Below are 26,831 nucleotides of genomic sequence, written 5' to 3'. Positions count from 1 at the left end.
ACATTAATTTTATTTTAGCATCTTCAGGAGATGAATGTTATTGCTATTTACTTCCGAAAGTAAAAGCAAACATCCGACATTTATTTAATCATCGTACGGAGTATTATTGTTATTCATTTCCAAACGTCAAAGGGATCATTCGACATTTGCTTTAGCATATTCGGGAGCTGAATGTTATGGTTATTATTTTACTTTCGAACGTAAAAGCAAACATCCGGCAAATTACTGATACTTTTCAAAAGATTTTCGCGGATCGATTTCAGCTAATTTCCTTCATGTAGCCGATGGTTGACGGGAGAGTTTGATTTTCATATCATTAATTCCGCGCTGGAGCGCTCGGGCAAATGCGGGTGTTTAGACGAGCGTGAAAGTGCGGGCGACTTCCCTCGTCTGTACGCGTCCAAACGCCCGCGTATTACCTAGTACGCCCGGACGAAAGGGCTTCCCGCATTTGCCCTAGGGGTTTTCGTGACGTTTCCCGCGGTCGGCACTGTATATTGATAGGTGGTGGAGCGGCCATGTATTGACTTAGATGTTGGGAGTTTTGACATACTTTCAGTTTGCAGTTTTCATGCTGGAAATTGAGGCATATCCCAAATTAAACGTTTCCTGTGGAGCAGCCATGATTAACATTGTGTGACGGAAACATTGTGTCAGTTGCTGTCCCCCCAAGGGAGGGGGGATGGGGCGTCATGTTCAGTAAGTGAAACGATATCGTAAATCAGAGCGAATCTGGAATGCAGCGGCAAGTAGAAATGAGTATTGCTGTGCAGAGCTGAATTGAAAGTCGATCTGTGTCATGGGACCAACATTGACTGGGAGTGAGTGTTGTTGTGCTACTTGACGATAAGTTATGACAAGCATGTATAGATTGATGGAGTAGATGCTGTGTGGTTAGTAGTCGTGTAGAAATGTTGCTGCTTAATTTTTTGTTGTTGTAATTACACCTAGTTCTTATTGTACCATTACTCCAGGATGAAACAAGTCTAATCTTGTGTCGTGTGGGTTACACTTGTAGTTTTTACATATATACATGTATGTTATTGCAGAAGAGATAGTCCAGCAAGGCATCTTGGATTTGCATGTGAATAATAATTGCAATATGTATGCTACTGTACTCGTCCATTCTTGATGATGTAAGTGATACTATCCCTTTGCGTGATACTAATGTAGTGTTTTGTGGTTGTAAGGATTGGGGCCAGTATTGATTAGGTGAATGGGTGACGTGTGCGACGCTGTGCGAACCAACTAAACCTACACGACACATGATAGCTTTGTATTTCATCATTAAGCTTATCGGAGAGGAACTGAATAATGTCAGTTGACAGCTATCTATAGTGTAATTAGACGAAGAGGAAATCTGCTGTATTAAGAGAGCTAGTGATAGTAAAATCCCCTTGCGGTAAACCAAGTTTTTTTTTCTCCCTCATATTGTGCGTAATAGCTGATAGCCATCAGTTCTTTTTTCGATATCGGAGCAGATGCAACTCGATAGTAATCTTCTCCGAGGAATGTATATATGCACGTAAAAACAGCTATGGCTCTTTCTAATGCTTGTCTCCGCATTCTCTTTGTGTCTTCTTTGCTGTGGTATGACAGATGGAAGATGGCAGAGTCCACAGACTGGGGGCTATGACCAGCGGTATTAGAACCAACTGGGTCCATGCAATAAACAAGGCCATTGCCACAGCGCAGCAACAAGCCTCTCCGGATGCTCCTATCGGGGACCTCAAGAAGGCAGACCAGCCTGTGAAGCAGTCGGCAACACCGGACGTCATCCCCACCCCTGCGCCCAAGCAGGACCAACCTGACAGTTCTAGTTCCACCGTCGACCTCACAGCGAGACACCGCAAGAACAGCACGGACAGTCGCGCAAGTGGGACCACGAGCCCCACGGAGAGGGACCCAGTCTTCCAGGAACGGCAGGGATCAATCCGGTCGAAGGAGAGGCGGTCCAGGAGGGGTTCCCGTGGCGACGACCTCAAGTCGCAAAAGCGGAGCTCGTCCAGATCCTCGGTCAATGGCAGATCATCATCGACATCGAGCGAGATCTTTGAGACGCCACCAAACACCCCCGTGCCAGTAGAGCTACAAATAGAAGAGCCCGTTAGGACCTCCCTGGGGTCGCAGACAAGGAGTGAGCGAACATCAGGCTCTGAGGGACTTGGCTTGGTGGAGGAACCAACGGTCGAGGTTCAAAAAATTGAGGTGAGAGTTTTAAAGGTCATGATTATATTCCTTTTGCAAACAGCAGAAAATTTTACGTGGTTTTTTGAAAGAATTATGTCTCCCAACATTACAGTTAACAACAGACTTATTTATACCCCTGAGAAATTGTTAGTTTTGAGCAGATTTCTTACAAGTGAAGGATGGAGTGATGGTGATTGTGTGTTAACTTTTTATACTTATTTGTCCTCTGTAAATTGACATTAATTCCACTTTCACCTCATTTGCATAACAATAGAAATGTTGAGATATAACACCCAATCACCATCGCTCCATCCTTTACTTGTAAGAAATCTGCTCTAAACTAAAAATTTCCCAGGGGTATGAATAAATTTGTTGTTGACTGTATGTATGAAAGCTTATGGTATTTCACCTCTGTTTGTTTGTTGTTTTTTAAGAAATGATAAACTTGCCCCTTGTCACTCTAGAGTACTGAGAATAACAGTTTGCATTTTTTAGGGTCCAAATAAATTCACTGGAATTCCATAGTATTGTTTCTCTCTCCATCATAAAGAAGTTTCCAATTGTGTTATTCTGAGAGATAATCTGAACCATCTACCTCTACAATATACCAGATTATGAAAGGAATCCGATTTTCAGGGTTGCAAAACGGACTCATGAAATCAAACCTTTCCTCAGATTAATGTATTTGGTTTGGATTCCCCCCCCCCCCCCCCATTTCTCTGAAGTGAGAGAGAGATCAACATTCAATAGAAGAAGGAAAATACAACACGACAGTTGTACTGTGAAAAAATATTCCACCTTGGGAATGGAGAATGTTAATGATGGATGAATTTGAGTGATTGTATTGGGATGAAAAATGGATATGGTCATGTATCAGGTGCGTCTGCTGAATTTCGTGTCTAGACAAACTCCTGAAAGCACCAGTAACCATAGTAAGATTTTTATTGCTAAGGAGGACAAAAAACAACGATGGGATATAAGCATTGACGAACAATCCATTTGTTATTGTAATTCACATTTGTGTTTGTGGTGATGAGAAGAATTGAAGGAAGCTACTGCAAGTTGTGTATGTGTTTGATGCTTGATTTAGACTATAATTGTGATCTTGTCCTGTTTGACCTTCGTCAATGACATACATACACAGTTTAAGCCGTCACAATCTTAACATGTGCACTGGCTTGGAAAAAAATCATATATCGAGTTGTACCACTATTAGTGTCAGCCTGTCGGTATGAAACAAGGCCCTAATTTACTGTATATTCTTGAAAAGTCATGAAAATGTGCAAGGATGATAAAAGACTATTGAATGCGTGCACCATCTAAGATGGCAGACGACATATGTTCAAACTGTAACCAAAGTCGAGGTGTGTGTCATATTGAGGTCATGAATGCAAGCTATGAGTGTTTCAAACATCGCGCTCACCTGTGTTTATCCATCAAAAGATGAGAGATTGTGGTATATACAGTATCTGCATAGGTCCTGCATCAGACAGGAAAGTCTAGGAATGGGACTATGAAAAATATGAACACCATATTGTCTACCAAAGAAAATGTGCTTGCAGCTGCATGGGTGATGGTAGAGGTTTCAACAAAAAAATAGATAAATAAATAAATAAATGAATAAATAAACAAATAAATATATAGTAATAATAAATCATTAGAATTTAATATTGATGCTAATTTTCTTTTCCAATCTAAGTCTCCAAATCAAATGGAAAAGGAGCTTGTGTTCAGAAATCCTAGTAGGTTTGACATATTTTCTTTTTAAATGCAGCTAACCCAATCTTTGATATTTAAAGCAGTTTTACACAAAGTAAATGTGAGCAAGTGTTGAATTAATTAGACTTAGTATTCTTCCTATATTGGAAAATAAATCTCTAGATGCATTGCAGCTGTATTACACAATTATTCTTTTGAGTGGGTGATTGAAGCAGTTATATTTTCCCATCATTTTTTGAATATTTTAACCTCTTAACCTTTTTATCATCTTCTGTAGGTACTATGTACTGGCTAAATAGACATAGTTTATAGAATATAAGGAGTAGACATAGATTCCTAGACTAAAGCAGATGCTCACAGTTGTTCGATTTCAACAAATGGGGTCAGATGCATGAGTTGGGGAGTATTAGCCTACAGGTATAACATGTAGACACCTTACATTGAACATTGTGAAACACATTGTTTCAGGCCCTCGCATCTGTGATTATGTCATTAGTTTGAGTTTGAATATGTATGGTTATGCTTGATTTGTTTACAAACATGTGCAGCATTTTTTGTTTGTTTGTGTGTTTGTTTGCTTTTTGCCTGTAGAGTGTGACTTGGAAGTGAAAGTAACATGCTGATAGTCAGTCCATTCTCAGGCGATGACTGTTTCACTCTGGCCACTTAGCAAATATTAGCTTAGTGCCAGACTTTTTGGAATATTCCATCGTCGTCTGTGTGACTAATGTGAATCCAGACGAGCGGCAGGAGCTGTCAGTGTTTCGGACGTGAGCTGCGACTATGATGATGAGGATATAGTTTATCGTGAAACTAAGCATGTGACTTTGGCAAAAGTCGATGTTCAGTGTTTTGTACGAGACTTTCCCACGTAACTTCTGACATGCATCCTTGGGGAGCAACTTCTCAGGAGGGACTTAGCCTTACTGCCAGGCTGTCAGCTGCTTATTTTGCATTTGTTGATGCTATTTACCGCATGCATCAATCTTTGACAGAATTAATCATTAAAGATCTCTATTCATCAGCCTTCCTGGATTGGTGTGTTGTTTATAGAGGGACTAGTATCCAGATGAGACAAAAAGACAGTATTTCAAATGTTGGTATCAGTCCAGACTTCGAGAGAAAGGAAAGATTTTTATGTTGTTGCTCTAGACATTTATGAGGGGTATCTGGTTTATGATGCACCGTGCCGAACTGCCACATAATAGACACCCTGCATAGCAGTGAGAGGCCCTGGATATGCTTAAGATCTGGCAATGGAAAAAGGTCTGCGTCGTGGGAGAGAATGTGATGTGGGGGGGGGGGGGAGAGAAGAAAGTCAGTACATGACTTGTGAGATCTGCTGTTTGTATTCATGACAGGAGCAGGGTAACAATGCAGAAAGATGGGGGCAGAGAGAGAGAGAAAGAGAGAGAGAGACAACAGTTAAATCCCTCCTCAGTGTTTTGTAAATCATTGTGCTCCTATTGCCATGATTCAGAGTTTATCACACTGCCAGTGAACCTCGATGTCATGTGTGGTGCATTTCCCAGTCTATCCCTCCCCTCCTGCCCTCCTCTCCCCTTCATCTGTGGATTTTGCAAGGTGTACTCCCATATCTCTACATGCTAGATCTGTCTTTCCCATGACATGTGTCCCAGTGTATCAAGACAGTATACACTAATTTCTTCATCTGTCTTTATTGCTGTCTCTCTTTTTTTTTTCTTTTTTCTTTTTTTTTTTGGGGGGGGGGCTATTTTTTTAGGCACTTGAAGTTCTAGCATTTTTATTGCTTGTCAGTCTGTGTGTCTCTGTCTTGCTCTTTTCATGTCTATGTACCTGTCACATGAATCATTTGTTTTTCTTATTCTCCATTTGTGGCTATTGATGTTTTTTTTTTTAATATCTTAGTGTCTTCAAATGTGTACCTAGGTATTGTTAAAGTGGAGATGTTATGCAAGTGATTTTTTTTTTTTTTGCATTCAGCCAGGAAAGGTGAATTTTGCATGCTTTTTATTTTGTGGACTGTCATGACATTTGACTGAGCACTTCATTCAGCTCAGCATTGCCAACCAGCAGTTCAGATCTTTGGCAGGCAAATGCTGTGGTAAGCAATAACTGTTTTGCAGTATGACAGCAAAGTCACTAATGCCAACAGGACAGCGAACGTGAAGAAAATTCCAAATAGATTAGCAGTTATACCATATGAAAAAAAAAAAAATTTCATATGCCTATAGTGTGTCAGCAAAAAATTGCTCAGATTTATTTTCACTCTTATAGTTTCATTTTTAGCAAAGTGTTCAAAAATTTCCTCTTTTACCGTATCTGTCTTAAATGGTTTTTTTTTTTTCCCTGTGATGTTTTCTTCTGTGTATTCCATTGGTTCATGTTGTCTCTTTTGTCTGTTTCTCTAAAAGCGTCATGGGTACTGAACATGATGGCTGTCTATCAATATGTCTCTCTCAGTCATGACACCCCACCTCCTCCTCTTCATCTCCCCCATTTTTTCCCTGTCACTTTTTCTTCTTCCTCTTAGTGCCAGAACTGCCAAGTTTTCCCTCTTCCAACTCTTAGTCAGAGAACAATAAAAACTTGTTCATATGTTGTGTCACGTAATTGACCCATTTAGTCCATGGCTGGGTGTGTTTGTCAACCATCCTTTTTTTTTGGGGGGGGGGGAAGGGGGGCAGAATTTAACTGGGAAGGGAAGGGGAGGCTAAAGCCACTATTTAACATTGGGAGCAGTGATTAAAAAATGTTCGAATTATCACATTTGATGCATATGTATAGTTTAGTTGTATTAAAAAATACCCTACCGTACAAAAATTTCACAATGAAGCTGCACATATTAGGAGATATCACTGATTTTCTCATTAAACCTTGATGGTGATGATTTCTTCTAGGGATAGTTTTTGATAAAACTATTGTTTGTTTGTTTTTTCTTCATCTGCAAATGTAACCTAGGTAGGAGAAACATGAGTCTATTTGCATGAATTTCTGGTTTATAGATCTATACTTTATAAAGGGCTAAGTAGATGTTGATAGTTACCTCAGTGGAGAAACTGCCAAACTTGTCCCAAGGGAGGACCAAATTATTCTCTAGATATGGATAAAATTAGGGGAAAGTGGTAATCAAATTGCATTTGATGGCAAAATCACTTTAATTTGACATGGGTTACCCAAATTTTGCAAATTGTGTGGCCAACTTTTCATGGTAGTGCCCTTTAGGTGAGACTTTCATGCTCAGAGGAATGTTAGATGCACTTTGACTCTCATGTCCAAAATAAATGCAAGTGGGGGTAGGGCTTGTCTGCCATATTATAGACATTGTCTTGTGCACCTCAAGAGCGCAAACAGGTACTGATTACAAACTGGCTGTATGCAAACAAATATTTGCAGTATCTTGAAACCTCAGAGGAAGGCCTTCCTGCCTTATCCGTCCATCCGGCTATGATATACCAATGCCATTACATGTGCTGGTATGGACCAGTGTTGAGTTTCAGGAAAGGGAGCAAACTCCCATGGAACTTCCCCGTCTGTATTGGGGGCCTATTCCTCGTAGTCTACAGGGGGACCTAAGTCTTGAGAGCAATGGATTCCTATGAGGCTCTTTCCAGGTTTCTGACCATATCTGGTAGATTCTTCTACCTGGTTGCCGTTACACTCTCACAGCTGTTGGGAATCATATTGAAGATGTCTTATCAGAGTGTGTCGTTAACACTTCACTATGCATGGGCATCATACAATGAGGTAAATGTGTTTACGTGAACTTGTTGATAACTTCATTGGAGGCAGATATCCAAATAGCCATTCAGACTCTACAGCTTCTGAGCTAGCCTGTTGATAGCAAAAAGCATCACTGCATAATTTTGCTTGGGTTTGCTTCAGCTGATAACCCTTGTCAATAGGCTAGATGATTTAAGCCAGATTTGCATTTATGTGTGTGGTTGTGTGTTTTTCTCTCTTGTGATTTTATGTTTGCATACAGTGTATGATTTTTGCATTCATATGCTACATTGTGTGTGTGTGTGTGTGTGTGTGTGTGTGCGTTTGTGTGTGTGTATGCATGTACTTTAAAGTTGTTTATGTGGGTGTGTAAATGATATAGTAATCGGCAATAATTCTTTGCTACCTTGATGTTTTATTCAAAGGTTCTTTTATGATATAATATACTTGGTAATAATGCTGTAATAGCCCTCATGGAAGTCCTTGTATTTGGAATTACCTTTCAAAGTGTCAGAGGGTGTGATGATGCTTCATTTTTTTCTTTTGTACTTCCATGATCTAAATGAAACTTATTTAGTGGTTACCAATGGGTATTAAGTTATTAGTAGCTGTCAGAAAGGAAGTACTTTGTTCCATAATTTGCTTGAAGATATTTTCTTTCATCATTTCATACTTTGGCGAGGTGATATTTTACAAATGTTATCAATGACAGGGACCACTTGCTACAATGTAAAGAGTTGAAACATAATGAAAAGTTTGGAGGGTATGCAAGTAGGTATCATGACATGACATGACATGACAGCCATAGACCAGTTTGGATATATGCTAAAAAATTGTCTGCAAATTCTTGAGATAAAGGCTAGCAAAACATTGCACCCACTGATAGAGAGCAAACTGGATTACCAGTGTGGAAATGTATTCAAGAGGAGCAAGTAGATCCAGAAAGGCTCATCTCTGGATTAGGGTGGTCCATGAGGGGTTTGAGTATGTTGCTGCAACATACTCAAATTCTTGTGCAGCATCCTCAAAAGCCAGCAACATGTTATGCAACACCCTCAAGAATTGACAACATACTGAGATGAAATTGTAAGCAAACATGTGCAAAACATGTGCAAAACTTGAGAAATATCAAACTACTTTGAAAATTTGCAAGAAAGACATAAGACAGAACATCAAACGTAAGCAGCACAAGGAATTAGTCATGAAATATTGCGTGCACATATAATTTTTGCAGTATTTCTCACATCCACTGCTTGCAACATGCTCAAAGTTCAAGTTGTGGACTGCCCCGTACATGTATATACAAATTGAAAGCATTAATGCCATGGCCTAATGATCTCGTCTCTGATGTCTGGAAAACTTGTTTCTGGTGTGCAGGCGGACAGTCTCAAGCCTGACCAGCCAGTGGTGGACAACATCCAGACAGAGAACATCCAATCGAGGACGAATCTCGGCGGAGTCAGGAAGACGCCCTCGCCTGACAACGAGAACGAACAGAAGGCTCTGGTATCCCAGGTATGTTACAAGCAAGCAGTGTCTCATCTGCAGGTGATGAGAGTGGCCTTTTTATGCCTCCCACAGTGGCAAAAAGAAGCATAAGCCACCCACAGTGACAAAAAGAAGCATGGGTCTAAGGATGCAAGATCAACAAACACTCCAGAATATTAGTACACTGTTGCCTCTCCAATATCTTGTTTCTTCCTTGGAATTTGTCCCCCTTGGATGTCTGATTTCTATTTTTAGAATGTGTAATCTTGCTTATGACATCAACTTGCACTTCTGGAAATTTATGGAGTTCTTTGAATTATTTTGAGCTATGGATGGTTGTTGATATATAAATGGAAAACAGGCCTTGCTCATATGGTTCAGCACAATGATTAGATGTTATGAAATTATTCCATTAATTTGTTTTATTGCAACTACATTCGTTATTCAGAAAGCTTCTGATTTTTTTTGTTTGTTGTGTGTTTGTATGTTTTAAACAAATGTTTGTATTCAGCACTATTTATGTTTTAGGGAAATTAGGAGATTTCCTGCTCAGGCAAATGGATGTCTTTGTTCACATCATTTCTGTCTTATACATATTTATATTTTTGCAGCTTGAAACAGTGGCAAAGAAACTGAGCCAGGTGGAACTTCACAACCAGACACTCCAAATGGAAGTGAAGCAAGCTAGGAATGCCAGTGAGCTGCTCAAACATGAGAAGGAAGATCTTCAAGAGAAGCTGCAGAATTCTACCTCTTCCCTGGAGAAACGCAGCAAAGAATGCGAGACTCTCCAGTCGCGCTTTGAGAAGCTCGTCGGGGATCTTCAGGAGAGCGAGACGGAAGTGAGCAAGGCGCGCTCGTCTCTGAAGACCGAGAGGGACAAAGCTCTGACAATGATTGAGAGATTGAGCCAGCAGATTGAAGTACTCGAGACAGAGAAGAAGGAGTCGAAGGAGAGAATGAAGAAGTGGGAAGCAGACTCAGGTAGCCAACAGAAGCACATGAGGCAACTCGAGAAGAACCAGGAAGAATCTCAGGAAATCATCAAGAAGCTCATCGCTAAGATGGAAGGGTACAAGCAAAGGCTTGAAGCCAAGGGCGACGAAGGCTCCTCATCCCAGACTCAGAGACTCCAGGAACTGCAGGAGGTCAACAAGCAGCTCCAGGTCAGGTTGGAGGAGACAGAGCAGCAGCTTGAGGCCAAGAAGGAGACGACTCAGAGTGCCCCAAACGTGGAGACGGAAAGTGAGCTGGAGTCGGAGCTGGCTGACCTCAGGATGGAGCTATCGGAGAAGGATGAGCAGATTGAACAACTCAGTGAACAACTGGAGGAGGAGTACTCAGAGAGGTCTGAGTTGCAGAAGAAGTATGATAACCTGTGCACGGAGTCAGCGCAGTTTATCCTGGAAGGCCAGGGTGATAAGGCTGCAACCAGTCCTGTTGGTGAACTTGAAGAGAAACTCCACAAGGCCGTGGCCCAGGTTGAGACATTGAATACGCAGCTGAACAATGAGTCTTCCCAGAGGAAGCAAGCAGAAGACAAGCTCAGTGGAGAACTGTCGGAGAAGCAGAAATTGGAAAGGACTATACATGAGCTTGAAGAGCAGCTCCGCAGCGTAGCAGAAAAGAGTGAAGAGCCGCATGCTCAGGAAGATGTCAAGAACTTGATGGAGCTTCTGCAGGGGAAGAATAAAGAGGTAGAAAAGCTGCAGAGCGAGGTGAAGAGGGTTGACAAGGACCGGCTGTCATTGTTGGAGCAGTCCAGCAAACTCCAGGTAGACATTGACACAATGAAGAAGCAGCTGAAGCAGTCTGAAGATTCGAAAAGCACTCTGGAAGGAGACCTAGAATGTGTGCTACAAAGTAAATTGGACTTGGAAGAGTCTGCCAAGCAAACAGCAACAGAGCTAGAAACAGTAAAATCAGAACTTGAGATACTGAGGCAGGCCTCTCAGAATGCTGCAAGTGCAGCCACCGAGGCATCCAAATTGGAAGCTGTGCAGAAGGAGAATCTCCTTGTAAAAGCTCAGGTGGAGAAGGTGCAAAAGATATACACAGATGACATGTTCAAGAAGGAGCAGCTGCTGGCAGAAGAGCAAGAGAAAAGGATGGAGCTTGAGCGGAAGCTGATTACACAGCAGTCAAGGGCTACTCAGAGGGAGGAAGAGATTGCCAAGCAGGAGCGGGAGGGTGGGGAGAAGCTCCTGGCCATGACTCAGCAAGTGGAGCAGCTGGGACAGAAAGCTGAGCGGGGTGAGAAGGAGCTCAAGAGACTGAGAGCAGAACTCAAGACCTCTCAGGATAACTATGATGCTCTGGAGCTGAAGCACATGCAGAGCATTGAGGAGAGCAAGCAGCAGCAGAAGAGCCAACAGGAGCAGCTGGAGCTGATGGGACGACGGATCCAAGACCTTACCAGCAAATTGGGTTCCGCCGAACGCAAGGTGAGAGACCTGGCCTCCGCGGAGGCTGGGTGGAGTTCGTTTGGTGGTGGTGGTAACAGTAGTGTTCATAGGGTTCATTTAGGGGCAGAGAGTGGCACAACATGCATTTCACCAAGCAGTGGCATCCACAGCCAGCTCAAGGAAGTGGAGGAGGTGTTAGGGAGCGCTGAGTGCCGCATTCAACGCCAGCAGCAAAAAGCCAGTGCATTAGAGGGAAAGATTGAGTCTGTTGAAAAGCACATGGAGGCTATAGAGCAAGCCAGTCCATCTAGTAATCTCTCCAGTGTTGATCATGATGTGTCTGTCAATTCCTCTTCTTCACCCTCATCTCATTCCTCCATTAATCAGCTTGCAGGAGTAACCACTCCTGCCCCCAAGCAGGCTGATATCTCAGACACGTCCGACAGCTCCGACTGCCCATCCAGTGATGGTGCAGATGGGAGCTCTAAGATCAAGATTCTGGAGTCCCGCCTGGCTGAGATGGAGCAGAAACTGAAGCAGGTGACCCACCGTCTGGTTGATGTGACTACCAGAGAGCTTGAAAAGCGTAAGGCCTACCAAGCCAAGTGCATAGCTGAGAATAAGCTCAAGGACCAGGTTCGTGGCCTTCAGCGAGAGGTGTTAGCTCTCAGACAACAGATGGAGAAGGTACAGTCCCATTCTGAATCCTCAGCCCGCCAAACACACAGTGTACTCAATCAATGTCGCCAACACCTTGTTCGCATACTACCAGCCAAATTCCAGCAAACCATTGGGCTTGGAGGTACTGACTCCCCTGGGGTACATAAGGGACCAACTAACACTGCCGCTAATCCCACTGACAAAAGCACCACTGCTGCCCCATCATCTGTCGCTGCTGTCCATATCCTGGATGCATGCCACACACTTGATAAGGCTCTTGATATTTTGATCTCACAGCTGAAGTCTCTTGACAAGCGTAAGAGAAAATCCCTCACAGAGTTTTCTGAGTCTATCATCCATGGTTTGTCGGGAGATGTTGCACACTTTTCTGATGGGGAATGTCCCAAGTCTCCCATTAGTTGTCCTACCAGTCCATTGTTCTTTCCAACAAGCCCAACAATCTCACCAGACATCTCGCCGAGGTCTGGCAAGGTGTCTGATCTTCGTTTCGGTTCCTTCATGAAATTTCCTACTAAATCATATGATTTCAGTTTTGTTGGGGATGAGAAACTGCAGAGAATTCGGTATGGTCATTGTCTCCTGGAAGTTGAGTACTTGAATTCATTTCTTGAGGACATGTCTGGGCAAGGTTGTGCTGAGGAGGATGTTGCTAAATTGTTGTCCTGTCATAGACTGTTGGAAGCTGAAGAGCGGCAATCAGAAGTTGTAAGGTCTGTAGGGGACGGTGGAGATGTGTCAGGTTTTGCTGGTGGTCTTTCTGGTTCCATCACCAAGGAGGCAGAGAGTGAATTCCTCTCTATGAAAGAGCCAGCGGAGCATGGCAATGTCATAGGTTCTCACGAAATCAGTGCCGTGTACTCTGCGTGCACGACATTCTTCACCAACAACTGGGAGTACTCCCATGCACTGGAGAAGCAGTTGGAAGAAGCTTGCGATGATCTTGCCAAAGACCTTGCTGAAGAAACAGCTGCCAAGAAGGAGGAGTCTCAGTCAGAAAGTAAGAAGTCTGCGGCAAAGACAAAGCAGCCAAGTAGAACACAGTCTCAGAGGTCTGGTGGCAAGAATGACTCTGGTCTTGGCCTTGAGGCAGACCTGGCACCATTTGCTGAGGGTATTGCTTATGAAGAAGCCCTACGAGTTGCCATGGAGTGTGTGAGTAGTGAGCTGGTCCTTGCAGAGGCACTGCAGTGTGTAAATGAGACCATTGAAGACTTTGTCAAAAAGATTGATGTGGAAGAGCAGAAGTGTAAGCGGATTCTTGTTTATCTCAAGGATGTTGGCACGCACAGGTTTAATTTGATCAGGGATGCCATCGCTAGACAGCTGGAAGCCACTAGTGGCCTCATCAGACAGAAGTACTGGGACTACCTCCAGGAGAGTGAGGATGAAGGTGATGACAAGATAGAAGAGTGTAAGAAGAGGAAGAAGACAGCACACACCAAAGAAAACCAGAAGAATGGCACAACCAAGGGCTTAGAAGAAGACCACGAAGGAGTCCTGGAGAAGGAGGTAGCCATTCTTGTCCTGATGAAGGCTGTTCTGTCTGGTTTGGTTGTTCATTTTCGGAGTGAGCTTAGTCTGCTGGCTGAAGGGAACAGCAACCAGAACAATAATAGCATCAGTGGATTGCTGCCTCGCGACTTTTTTGATCTTGAGGATCCCATTGGTGTTTCGGATCCTTCAGAGTCCACGACAAATGTTTGTCAAGAAAGCAGGGAAGGTGGTGAAGGGGTTGGGGGGAATTGGGCGGGTGCTGTTCGTCAAAGGGCTTCCACTCTAGAGAGAATCTCAGCAGAGCACTCCCGCAACATAGCCATGGTGCGAGAGCGTTATGAGGCAATTCTGAAGGGGGAGCGGAAGGTCCATGAGCAGGAACTGATCCAGCTGAGGCAGCGACTGTTGACAGCCAATGCTGCAGTGAAGGGCCTTGAAGAAGACATAGAGAGGATGGGTAGGTCTGATGAAACTCTTGGTCATAAGGGTCTGGAGACCCACCTCAGGAGGGGGCACAGAGAGATCCGGGAGGCTCAGCAAGAGTTGAACAGCATGAAATCAGACATCTTGGAGTTGGTTCGCTACCATGAGATGAAACTGGGTCACATTGCCGAGGGCATTCACACGATCACCACGTGCTACCAGCAGGAGCTCGAGCAGCTGCATGCCCACTACGAGCGGCTGTTGGGGGAGGCGGAGGACAGGGGGCAGCGGGAGCTGGTCAAAGCCCACCAGAAATACAAGACCAGCATCGCCGAGATGGAGCGACACCACGAGGCACAGACCAAGCGATTGGTGAAGGAGGCCAAGGTAAGAGCCCGAGCCTTGCCCACTCAAGATTGAAGACACGCCTTCTTTGCCTGCATCGCTTCCTGCATGCCTCTAATCATCCAATCCTCTCTAGATCTAAAGAAAGGCACGCAAGACAAAAGGTGTCATGTGGCACGGGTCAGTGCAGCCACTGGAGTCCCAAGTAACGTGTGACTCACGCCAACTTGTGCTACTTATACAAGCTCATCAATACCATAATACATGCACCAGATGTCAGCTTTTAATCGGTAATATGCACCGTGTCAGAGAACCTTGCTTGTTTCGCTTGGCATTTGCATGCGGATTGTTCAGGCTGGGGAAGCCACCACTCATAGAACAGAATGTGTCTGTCTTTGTTGTGTACAGTCCAACCTACGTCGCCTTGTCGAACCCCACCACGTTCTTTGCCCATTTTGAAGGTCGGAGAGTGGTTGTGTTGTTTCCATCCCACCCCAATTTTGTTTCTCTTCCTCCCCGTTTTGTTTGAAGTTTTGGTTTGTCCCAATGTGTGGCATGCATCGTCCCATCCGTTCCAGATATTTGTGTTCTCTAAAAATTTAAATCATGGTATCAATGCTTTCTAACACAGCTTGCTTTCACTCACTTCAGTTCTGTCCTTGTCACATTTTTCATGAAATGTCATTTGAATCTGTGCCCGATTGCTCCATAGGTAAGTACTATTTATTGTCATTTTTTTTTTTCGTATTCACATGGAACATTCTCATGAGCACAAAAAATACATGTATATTCTTTTTTTTTGCGCCATCACATCTCAAAATATAATGTGCTTTTTCCTCCAATATATTCATAATTTTTTACTTTTTACCAGGCACATATCGAAGTTTACTACGCATACAGATTTGAACAAGTAATGTAGCATAGTGGAAATAAAACTGATTTGCTCCCGTTTGAGTCGGAAATTAATTGATAACATGAAGAAACTTGGATGCCAGTTGATGAGGTGTTTTTGTTATTGTGTTTGTGTTATGTTTCATTTTGTTTTTTGGTTAACATTAAGTTGTGTTTTGAGTCTCATTTATGATTTTTAGTCGCCAGTCTTCTTCTTTCAGAAAATAAAAGGAACGATGAGAATGTGAGACACATAGAGCCTCATTATGATAGCTAATGATTACACTTCCAGCATTTTGTTATTGTTCTTCTCTGAATGTGATCTATTAACAGCTTGATTTCAAAAGCATGACTTTGCTTGCAAGTTACAGATTAATATCTAACCAGTGCATTGTGTGGACTTATCAAAACATGAAAGAATATGGAACATTTTGGATCTTGAGATAATTGCATCCACAAAGATGTGCAAGAGAAATGTGATTTTTACAAGTGTTTGAGGAGGGAAAGATATAATTTGATATTAATCATTTCATAGCTTACAATTCGTATACTCTGAGTGACAAAGATCAATTCTATTTAGCTGATACAATCAAGAAACTCCACTTTTTAGCACTTTCATTTTTTGAGAAGAAAATAAGAAACTATGGTAAGGGATGTCAAAGAATATAATTTTGTTGCCGAATAAGATAATGATATACCACAACTAGCAAGATAACTCAACTTTTCCAATATTCATCTGAAATGTGTTTTTTTTTGGTAGGGTAATCGTGTGCATATGAAACAACCTAGCTATAGACTAGTGAAATTCCCTTCAAATTATTGACAAATTATGTGTACTAAAGAGCATCATCATTTTAGATATTGCACAAAAATGCATAATAAGCTTACCGTTAATTGCTTTTCATTTCATGCAAAATTGATATTGTTAGCATATCAGATGAATTTAAAATTCACAATTTTTTCTGAGCTATAGGAGAACAGTATTGTCATTCATTTACCTTTAGGAAACAGAGCATGTTAGAGATTTTATCTGTCGACCGCTAGGCCACCATTTTGAAACTAGAAGTTCACCAGCCATCACGTTAAAGGAAAGAGAAGTGATATGTCCTTGATAAAGTGCAGCCATGCCCATTAAAGCACATATAAGAAAAACATGCTAGTGTTGACTGATATTGCATCATATGATGTAGCAAGATTACCACTACAGGAGGTGCCCATATGTGACCCGCTACAACAAAAGGATCCCAAAGTCGGGGAGGACAATTTTCTGAAAATAGCATGACATTGTTCCCTTACTCTTCTACTTTAATTTCATATATAGCACAACTCATAAAAGTAATTGGTTGCGGAGATATCGATGATTTTATTAGTGCATGCCAAATGGTTGAGGAAATCAAAGTTTCGAGAAAACTGCCTTCAAAGTTTTCCTTCCGACACTATCATGATCAAGGGGAAGCAAGACAGTTTTCACCGCTTGACAATAGAAGGCATGCTCCTAGCGACCTCCGCGATGTTCATTCAAGCTTAGCGCTATAGGTTTACGCACGACCAGTCAGTAATCAGGATGCCACGCACTGACCAGTAAGATCACTCCCTCGTTGCTAAGGGTGGAGTCTAGCTGCGCCGCTAAATCCAAATCTTCGGACATGTTTCTGTTACGTTGAAAGTCAGAAATTCATGGCCAAGAAAAATGCTGATTTCTTGCCTTTCCTATGATCAATTAGCTTTGAAATTTTGGCAGATTATAGACAAAACATTAGACTGCAAAATTATGAAAAATACAGAAATCTGATTGTTTTGACCAATTTTGATGATGTGACTTCAAATTCGATTTCCTCGGCTTAGCCGTCAGCGACTTTAGGATCCTTTTGTTGTAGCGGGTCACATATATCTATAATTCTCAAATTAGACATCTTGCATCTTTGTCGATGACTCTTCTTAGATATTCTACTTAGTTTCTACTAGTTTGCTAGTTCAGAATTCAGGTAGCTATTATGTATCGAAAGAAACACACACAACAAGAAATAAAGAATAGATTCTTGGCCATATTCTGGTGTAATGATGAATGTAGTACTTGCAGTGGTGTAAGTGTAGCTGAGTTAATGCAATATTGAAAAAAAAAAATGTCTGATATATCATTGCAATGGCAGTCATGGGACTTCTTTTTTCTAGATTGACAAGTGCACACGTGTTACATTTACCAACCAAAATTAGCATGTAATTTTTACTAACAATGTTTTTTCTGTGGTTGAGAGGGATGGGATATTTAATTAACTAAAATTCTGAATGTCTTCCAAATTCCCAACCTGCATGATTTCTTTCTTTTTTTTGTTGCTGTTGTACCCTGAAGGCACATCTAGGAAATCTGATAAATATTAAATATTAATATAGGAGCATGGCTTTGGAGAAAAACATTTAGAAAGAGTACAAACATATAATGTTTGATTTCAATATCTTTCCAGTCAAATTTCATAGTCACAATCAGTGAGTGTTTGAAATTGACTGCTTTTTCGGATGATATATTGCTTGCAGTATGGATAATAGATTTGTTGTTTCTTACATATTTTTGTGGTCTTTAAAATAAAGATGAATGTAGACCATCAAAGATATTTTATTGATAGGGACTCTGATACTTAAAAAGAATATATTCTTTATTTTTAAACAAAATAAATGTAGATGAACATTTAAAAGAAAGAGATACTTTTTCTTAGAATATCTTTAAAAATATTGATGTAGACCATCTAAAGCATTTTATTGATAGGGACTGTGATACTTCAATTTTTTTTTTAATGAGCATTGTAAAGATTTGGTAAACCTGCAGAAAGGGAGCAACAAAAAGAAAAAAAAAGAAGAGAAAGGCAAAAGTATGCTTTTGAATGACACTTATGTCATAGAAAAAGATATGACATTATTCATTTTATCATTAATGGAAATATATATTTAGATATTAGAAAAAAAAAATCTTCTTTTACATGTAGTCTAGCATGATATTGTAGCCATGGTAGACTGTCAGTGCTTCAGCTACTTGCTGTTGTAAGTGAGGATTTTGTCTTTCCGTGGAAATGCACATTTTCTTCTCGTAGTGCCATAGCCATTGTATGATGTATGTAGGTAGATTTACAGAAGATACTCGAATTATCTCTCAAGCTTTGCAAAATGTATAGGAACATCTCATATCATGAAGCTTAGAAATACTGTTTACCAAAATAAACTTGCTTAACACTGCAATATATTTTATCTGGCGTACAAAAAAAAAAAATTGTTGTGGCTTTCATGTCAATGCATCAACATGTATTCTACAAAGAAAAAAAAAAACTATAGTTTTCATCATAAGTATGATTTATTGATAAAATCAAGGATGTACATATTGTATGTTACCTCCTTGGTTATGTAGATATATGATTATTTGCATCACTTGTGCACAGAACAAATGGCATGTGCATGAAATGCATTCTTGAAATCTTCCAATTTTAGAAGTAACAGGGCATAACCAGTGGACAGCCATTGCTACTCTGGCTCCAAATTTAAGGCATAGGTTTTTCTCATAAGAGATCATGACAAAAGTATTTGTCACTGTACATATTTGATGACTGCCATTGCCCACATGTGAATGCAATGGTATAGGTTTACTGGAGTTCATGCAGTAGAACTTAATTGGACTGAATTCAAAGCTCTTATGTGGCAAGAAATGTTTCAGCATTATATAGTCTTTGTGTGGAATCAGGCCACTCACACTATAAATACTTCATCTCCTCAGGAACACACACACGGACACACACACGGACACACACACACACATACACACCAATTACATTTGTTGTTGTTATTGTTGAACTAAACTTGTATGTAGGATGGAAGAGTTGATCTCAACCAGTCATTCAGTGGATATTCAATCATGTCAGGGTTGATATATGCACCCACACAGGCACAAAAGAGGTTGTAGTTGTAGTGGTAGATGAAACTTTTCGACGTCGAGCATTCCATTAGGGTGGATGGGAGGGTGGTATAGTATGTGAGGTGAGGTGCCTAACTCTTCTTAACCCTTCTCGTCCCAACCCCGCAGCAGCAGCAGGGCGATGAGATGCTCCAGGCCCAGCAGCGGAGCCACAGGAAGGCCCTGGATGACATGCAGCGCAGCCACCAGCATGAGCTGGAGAAGAGAGAGGAGGTGCATAAAAAGGAGAAGGAGGATGAGGACAAGGCTGTCACCACCGGTAAGTTCTCCCTACTCTCCCTCCATCCCTTCCCCATAGGCCCGGTATCCAGTGTATGCTGGTGTTCTTATCCCCTCTTCAGATACAACCAATGAAGTAGTGCAGTAACCTCTGCCCCTGTTGAGCAGTCCTTCTTGGTGTGCTCAGAGTGGATGTGGTGTGCTGACAAAGGATTTACTCACTAAAGGAAACAGAAAATTTCACACTATTTTAACACAACTTTCAACAAGTCAATTGTATCTCTATTACAATCAGCTTGAAGATTTTTCTTTGGGGTGTAAACTGAGCAAAGAAACTCACATATTCCATACCAACAATCTTCATTAAATAAACTTTGAATTCTTCCTAGAATTGTATGCTCTTTCATATTTCAAAAGTGATTTATCGTTGTTTTACACAAAAGTAAAAAAAAAAAATATGAAGCCCCATCTCAACCAAAACTATACCATCCCTTTAAAGACCTACATGTAGTCTGTGTTGTTTTCTCCTGTAGCAATATCGGCAGTGAAGAGAGCGTACGAGGCTGAGCTGGAGAAGGAGAGACGGTTGTCAGGGGAATCGTCTCCCAAGGAGGTCGAGTCCATCATGAAGAGGCACAGGTAAGGGGGATACAGAGAGGTGTGGAGTACCTCACAGGGGAATGTTTAAAAAAACATTTTAAGCTATGATGCCCATTGGTAATGTTTTCGTTTGTTTGTTTGTTTGTTTGTTTGTTTGTTTGTGTGTTTGTGTGTTTCTGTGGTTTTTTTTAGCCAAAGGCTAGTTGATTAACCATAGCCGCACTTCACATAAAATCATTTGAACCAAATTGTGAGCTAGTACTGATTTCATGGGATCTTTGTGGGAAACCAGAGGGCAAAGTGCAGATAACATCTACTTTTTATAGTGTAAGATAGAAATTACCCTCCTCCCAATAAAAAACAAAACAAAAACAAAACTGAAAATGAAGCAGCATAAAATACCAATTTTTGGAGGGTTTTAGTGTAAGTTATAACCGTAGATGCATTCTCTCTATATTCATGGCAGTGAGCTGTTAGTTGTATTAAACATGAATAATATTTCAACTACCAATTATTCAAATCATATTAACTGAAAGGATATGCACTTATATGGTAAAAAAGAGGGTGGTATATATCAAGCTTTGTAAGCTTTGTTTTGTGTTTTGTTTTTGTTTCGATGGGGATGGGAGGAGCCTTTAGGACTGCCTTGACAAATCCGAATCAAAAATTGATCTTTCAGTCATACATGAGGGTACCGTCATCCCCGTTGACTCTGACATCTCTCTCAAGTTCATATTTTTGTTAACTTTGCTGTTTGTCTTTCTCCTCCAATTTTGTTACCTTGGCAGGGAGGTGGTAGACCAGATGAACAAGGACTGGCTGATCCTCTCCCACAAGTTCTCGGAGCAGTGCAAGGAGAACTCGACGCTGAACAAGGCCCTGCGGGCCATGCAGCGCTCCCAGCGGGAGGCCTACGAGCGGCTCCAGCGGGCACAAGTGGAGAACCGGCAGCGAGTGGACTCCCTGGGGCAGGAGCTGGCCAGGCTGGAGGGCATGGTGCAGGGAGGAGACACGGCGGCAGGTGGTGGTGGTAGCGGTGGTGAGGGAGACGAGTCAGACGAGGAGGAGGAGGAGTCGAGTGAGGAGGTGAAATTGATGCAGGTAGGTCAGGATGAAGCAAGTCTCTCATCAGGCTGATATCAAAGGACCCACCTTGTTTTAGGACCGTTTTGTTTTTAGATATCTTGGCCATTTCAAAAACAGTTTTCATCAAATAAACTTTGAATTCTTCTTAGAATTGTATCAGGCTTTCAAGTGGCCCTACTTTTTTACTGCTGTCCCTACTTTTCCTACTTTTTTGCTCAAAATCCTACTTTTTCCTACTTTTTCCTACTTTTTTGGTGAAAAACCCCGCAAAAAAAAAAAAAAAAATATGTGCAAGGCTACTTGAATAGTTGATATTCAGAAATGATGAGTAAACTCTAGTTGCAGATTATTACTGGTGGGGAGAGCCTCTTCAGCATGAAAGAGGGATAACACAAACCAATCAACCACAAGACTGCTGCCAGCCTCAGCTTTTGCTCCTGTGCAGATGTGATTGATCCCACTGATATTGCAGCCTAGGACTTGGAGCAGTGCTCATCCAGCTCTCATCATTGCTCAAAATTACCAGGCTCTCCAAAGGAGCAAAAGTGAGGCTGAGGCAGCAGGGTTGTGAGTACAAATTAAGATTTACTTGTAGCAGTGGCGTATCTTGGGGGGGGGGGGGGCAAGGGGGGGCACGTGCCCCGGGCGCCACTCCTTAGGGGCGCAAAAAACTAAAAAAACGAAAAGAAGAAGAAGAAGAAGAAGAAAACGAAAGAAAAAAAAGAAGAGGAAGAAGAAGGAAAAAAAAAACCTCGCCTGGATGGGGTGGGGGGGGGGGGAGGGGGAGGGGCAGAAAACCAAATCAAACAAGATAAAAACAAAACATGATGACGCGGACAAATAACAATGTTTATTGTGTTCACACAAGAATTCCGAATTCCATGTTTTGTAAGCTGAAATACAAACATTTTCGGCTCGCTCGCTGCGCTCGCTCGCCAAAATTTATCAAAAAAAGATAAGAACAAAACGTGATGATGACGCAGAAATATACAAATTTCCGCTCGCTCACGCATACTAATTGAGAGTATTTTTTTTCAAGTCCTTAGTTTGTTGGTATAAATCGTTATCTATAAGGCCGTCACTATATCTTGATTGGAATTGTAAGATTTAATAAGCAAAAAATGACAAGAATCCCATGTTTTGTCAGCTGAAATACGAAAATTTTCGGCTCGCTCGCTGCGCTCGCTCGCCAAAATTCATCAAAATTTATTTCATTTAAATCACCCTCAAAAAGACCCCTTTTAGGTGCTTGAAAAAGCATATCATGTGGACATTTTTTTAAGTCCCTACCGGGATGGGGTTGGGGTTGAACACTTTTTCAGAATTTAGGGGCGCAATTTTCACACTTGCCCCGGGCGCCGTTTTCCCTAGATACGCCACTGATCAAGAGTTCTGGTGAGTATCAACGAAAACTACTCCAAAAAGCCTGCTCGTGTCCTGATTTATTCCTACTTTTTTTTTCTTTAATGCCCTACTTTTTCCCTCTCATGTCCTACTTTTTCCTACTTTTATAGAGATTTTGTTCCTACTTTATTCCTACTTTTTTACATTATCCCGCTTGAAAGCCTGTTGTATGCTCTTTCATATTTCAAAAGTGGTTTATCGTTATTTAACACAAAAGTAAAAAAAAATATGAAGCCTCATCTCAACCAAAACTATACCATCGCTTTTTTATGACCTACATGTAGTCCTGTGACTTATACTCTGAATCTGAGTTGAATTTATGTGAAGTAGTGTATAGTTCAGTTGAAGTATGGCATGCTGTGTGTTTGTGGTAGAGCTCGTCATATGTGACCACCCAGCTCAAACCTCACAAACATTAGGCCAAAATGAATTTCCACTTTTCTACATAGTGTAAAAGGGTAACCTCTAAGGTTTAACATGATATCATACATGTTAAACTTGTTAAAATTGGACCATTGTAACCTATTCAAAAGGTGATTGAAATAAGAGGGAGTTAGGAGGTGCAGTTTCATAGAAAAGGGAAAAAAAGAGGAAACAACATTTGGGTAACTGGGGCCCTTCTTTTGCATTTAACTTTCTATATCATCAAATACCATCAAAAACTGACTGAAGTTCTACCTACTGTAGAAAGGGACTTTGATTTAAAAGTGATGTTTTTGTTATGCTACGATGTAATATCAAAATTCATCACTTTTAATCTTGATCGCTTGCATTGATTTGCTTTTAAAACACTTTTCCAGGTGAACTTGAAGTTGCGAGAACTGGAGCTTGAGTTTGCCCAGGAGGAGATAGAGAACCTCAGACGGGCCAAGGAGGAGGCGAGTGCTGGCCTGAAGTCTGGGGCGGAGCAGCCGGGAGCTGGTGACATTGCTCACCGTGGCTCCTTGGCTAGTATTCAGACAGAGTCTGGTATGTACAGTTATGGTAGATCCCTTCCTCTGGCTATTCGTCTGTGTCTGTCTGTCTGTCTGTCCGTCCATCTGTCAATTCATTTAGCTATCTATTCATTCATTCAGTTTATTTCATTCTGGTATATGCGTGCAGACAATAAATACATATGTGTGATATTTTGATGCAACTATGGTGCTAGACTATTACCAGAATATCAATCAATCACTATAAAGTGATACATGAAGTTTGAAATGGGGTGGGGGGCACTGACAGATACTTTTTTGTTCTAATCCATTTCCTCTCCTCTATTCCGTCAATCTCAGATGGTTCAACGAGACCAAAGAGCAGAAGAAGTCTTTCAGATCTCACGACGAGATTCTACAAATCAAAGGTGAGTCTCACACGAAAGTTTCAATCTACCATTCTTGCCTCTACACATGCCCTTCGTACAATATAAGGATTTTTGTTCACATACAGGTACTTTATTCCCAAATGCTGCCATGGCTTATGTTTCTGTAATTAAGGATGACTCTTTAAGGCAGTTTATTCTATATTGGAGTTTTACAATGTAATTTGAATGATTCTGTTTATTACTCCAAATAAGATAAGCTTTAATATTAGTTATATCAAAGATAGGATGGAGGTCAAAGATCAGAATTTCTTGCTTTATTCGAGAGAACAAATAGTTAGCTATATTCAAGATCTTGACCTTGATATTGACCTTGATATTGACCTCAGCCTTCAGATTATTGCAAATGGTAATTAGAACATTTGCATGTTTAATTGTTTGTAAGTGATATGGAGTAGAGTTCAACATATCAATTGCAGACAAGGGTGACATTGTAATTTATAGCAATCCAGCTACCATGTCAAAAACTTGGATAAAATCCAAACAACTGTGAAAATCTTAGGTGTTTCCTCAATGGTGACCGAATAAATTATGCACATACTTGTACAAATCCCCAAAATCTGGTGGTTAAATGATGTGAAAATCTCCTGCAAAACCTTCTAGCTTTGAACAAGATGCCCACTTTTTAGCTCACCTGAGCCAAAGGCTCAAGTGAGCTATTGCGATCGCCCTTCGTCCGGCGTCCGGCGTGCGTCGTGCGTCGTGCGTCGTGCGTAAACTTTTTACATTTTCATCTTCTTCTTGAAAACCCCAAGACCGATTTTCATCAAACTTGGCAGGTAGCATCCCTAGGGGGTTAGGAACTCAATTTGTTAAAATGGGCACCATGCCCCACCCAGGGGGCCCACAGGGGGCCCAAACCCCCCAAAATTAAGGAATCTGTAAAAATCTTCTTCTCTAGAACCAGAAGTGATAGAGCTAAGTTAATACTATGAGTTAGTACATTGATGACTGTAGTTTCAAGTTTGTTCATGGCAGAATCAGGGGTGCCCCCCTTGGGACCCAGGGGAGGGGGGGGGGGGGGGTGGGGAGGGGTTCTAATGGGGCCTAAATTGTACATTTTCATCTTCTTCTTGAGAACCCCATGACCCATTTTCACCAAACTTGAGAGGTAGCATCCCTAGGGGGTTAGGAACTCAATTTGTTAAAATGGGCACCATGCCCCGCCCAGGGGGCCCACAGGGGGCCCAAACGCCCCAAAATTAAGGAATCTGTAAAAATCTTCTTCTCTAGAACAAGAAGTGATAGAGCTAAGTTAATACTATGAGTTTGTACATTGATGACTGTAGTTTCAAGTTTGTTCATGGTAGAATCAGGGGTGCCCCCTTGGGACCCAGGGGAGGGGGGTGAGGAGGAGTCCTAATGGGGCCTAAATTGTACATTTTTATCTTCTTCTTGAGAACCCCATGACCCATTTTCACCAAACATGGCAGGTAGCATCCCTAGGGGGTTAGGATCTCAATTTGTTAAAATGGGCACCATGCCCCACCCAGGGGGCCCCCAGGGGGGCCCCAAACCCCCCAAATGAAGTAATCTTTAAAAATCTTCTCTAGAATCAGAAGTTATAGAGCTAAGATAATACTATGAGTGAGTACATTAATGACTGTAGTTTCAAGTTTGTTCATAGGAGATCCAGGGGTGCCCCTCTTGGGGGCAGGGGGGGGGGGGGTCGGTTGGGAAGGTCCAAATGGGGGCCTGAATTGTACATTTTCATCTTCTTCCTGAAAACCTCATGATGTATTTTCGTCAAACTTGGCAGGTAGCATCCCTAGGGGGTCAGGATCTCAATTTATAAAAATGGGCACCATGCCCCACCCAGAGGGCCCCAGGGGGCCCCATTCCCTCCAAATTAAGGAATCTTAAAAAATTTGGGCCCTTATTGTACATTTTCATTTTCTACTTGCGAATGCCTGGTCAAATTTTGGTAGAGCTGTGAATAATATTAGATTAGTGACTGCGTGAAAGGTGAACTTGCGATACTCAGGTGAGCGCTAGACCCGCGGGTCTCTTGTTATTTTACATCTCTTAAGAAGTGTTCTTTGTACATTCAAGTATAGATGGGTCCAAAATTATGACCAAGCATTACTGTTCCCCCCTTTTCCCCTCCTAATTTACTTATGTTTATTTTCATTTGCAGAAATCTGACAAGAAGTGACCCGAGTAAGGACCCTGTGTGGGCTGGAGTTGGATTGTACTACGATTCCGGACAGTTACACTTCATGTGGTCATTCATGGGATGAATGGCCACCCCCATCCCATCCCCCTTCTGTGTGGTGGACTAAGGATGGACATTGTCTGTGTCTCCTTCCCTTCTGAAGTATTTATTATCGCCAATCTTTCCTCTGGTGCTGAAGACTGCCCTCTATAGTCAATGAAGGAGACACTGCCCAATGTCAACATGCCACTGGGGGAGAAAAAAAAAGAAGAAAATTAGAGATTGCCAATCATTCATTCATTCATTCATAGAGTGGTGTGGAAAGAAACTGTGAACATATTTGGGGAACCTGTGCCTCTTTGAAACACGAGCTAAATTTAAGCGGTAAAAAAAATTCATGACGTGATTCTAATAGCCTTCTCTGCGTACGTCGTGGCGCCGTGTGCGCAGACTGGCCAGTGGGTACCAAAAACTGTGCAGTGGTAGGATTATTTTACTGCCGTGACCACAAGAAATGTATGTGGACGAGTGACGAGGATGGAAAAGGATATCTCGAGCGTAGCGTGCGGTGACGATTGGACGGGGAGATCATGGATTATTGATCGATGGACACCATAGATGGAATTGTCGCTGTATCGGGCGTCGCGGGATATCGTTCTTGTGGCATGTCATTTCAACCTCCGGAAGCATTTCGTTTCCACCTCGGGAAGC

The 26,831-nt window shown here is 41.8% G+C and overlaps 1 protein-coding gene across 2 annotated transcripts in view; it reads left to right on the top strand.

Moving 5' to 3' along the window:
• The window catches only part of LOC139738051 (uncharacterized), a 187,391-nt gene extending 161,231 nt beyond the window's left edge, over positions 1–26,160 (top strand). Inside the window, exons 11-19 of one of the 2 annotated variants that reach the window (XM_071648714.1) lie at positions 1,600–2,208; positions 8,992–9,129; positions 9,714–11,546; positions 19,405–19,555; positions 20,049–20,154; positions 20,904–21,216; positions 23,406–23,574; positions 23,880–23,947; positions 26,103–26,160. In XM_071648714.1, coding sequence (XP_071504815.1) covers positions 1,600–2,208; positions 8,992–9,129; positions 9,714–11,546; positions 19,405–19,555; positions 20,049–20,154; positions 20,904–21,216; positions 23,406–23,574; positions 23,880–23,947; positions 26,103–26,120 — 3,405 coding nt within the window. In that variant the 3' untranslated portion in view covers positions 26,121–26,160. Of the gene's footprint in view, positions 1–1,599; positions 2,209–8,991; positions 9,130–9,713; positions 12,195–19,404; positions 19,556–20,048; positions 20,155–20,903; positions 21,217–23,405; positions 23,575–23,879; positions 23,948–26,102 lie in introns of both variants that reach the window. The other variant, XM_071648713.1, reaches the window with a different exon arrangement.
• The last annotated feature ends 671 nt before the right edge of the window (positions 26,161–26,831 follow it).

This window comes from Diadema antillarum, unplaced genomic scaffold (assembly GCF_040938485.1).
Source record: "Diadema antillarum isolate AM-2024a unplaced genomic scaffold, OU_Dant_1.0 seq00000720_RagTag, whole genome shotgun sequence".
Classification (NCBI taxonomy): Eukaryota; Metazoa; Echinodermata; class Echinoidea; order Diadematoida; family Diadematidae; genus Diadema; species Diadema antillarum.
Note: the sequence above shows the minus strand (reverse complement) of the source record. Positions and strands in the feature narration are given on the sequence as shown.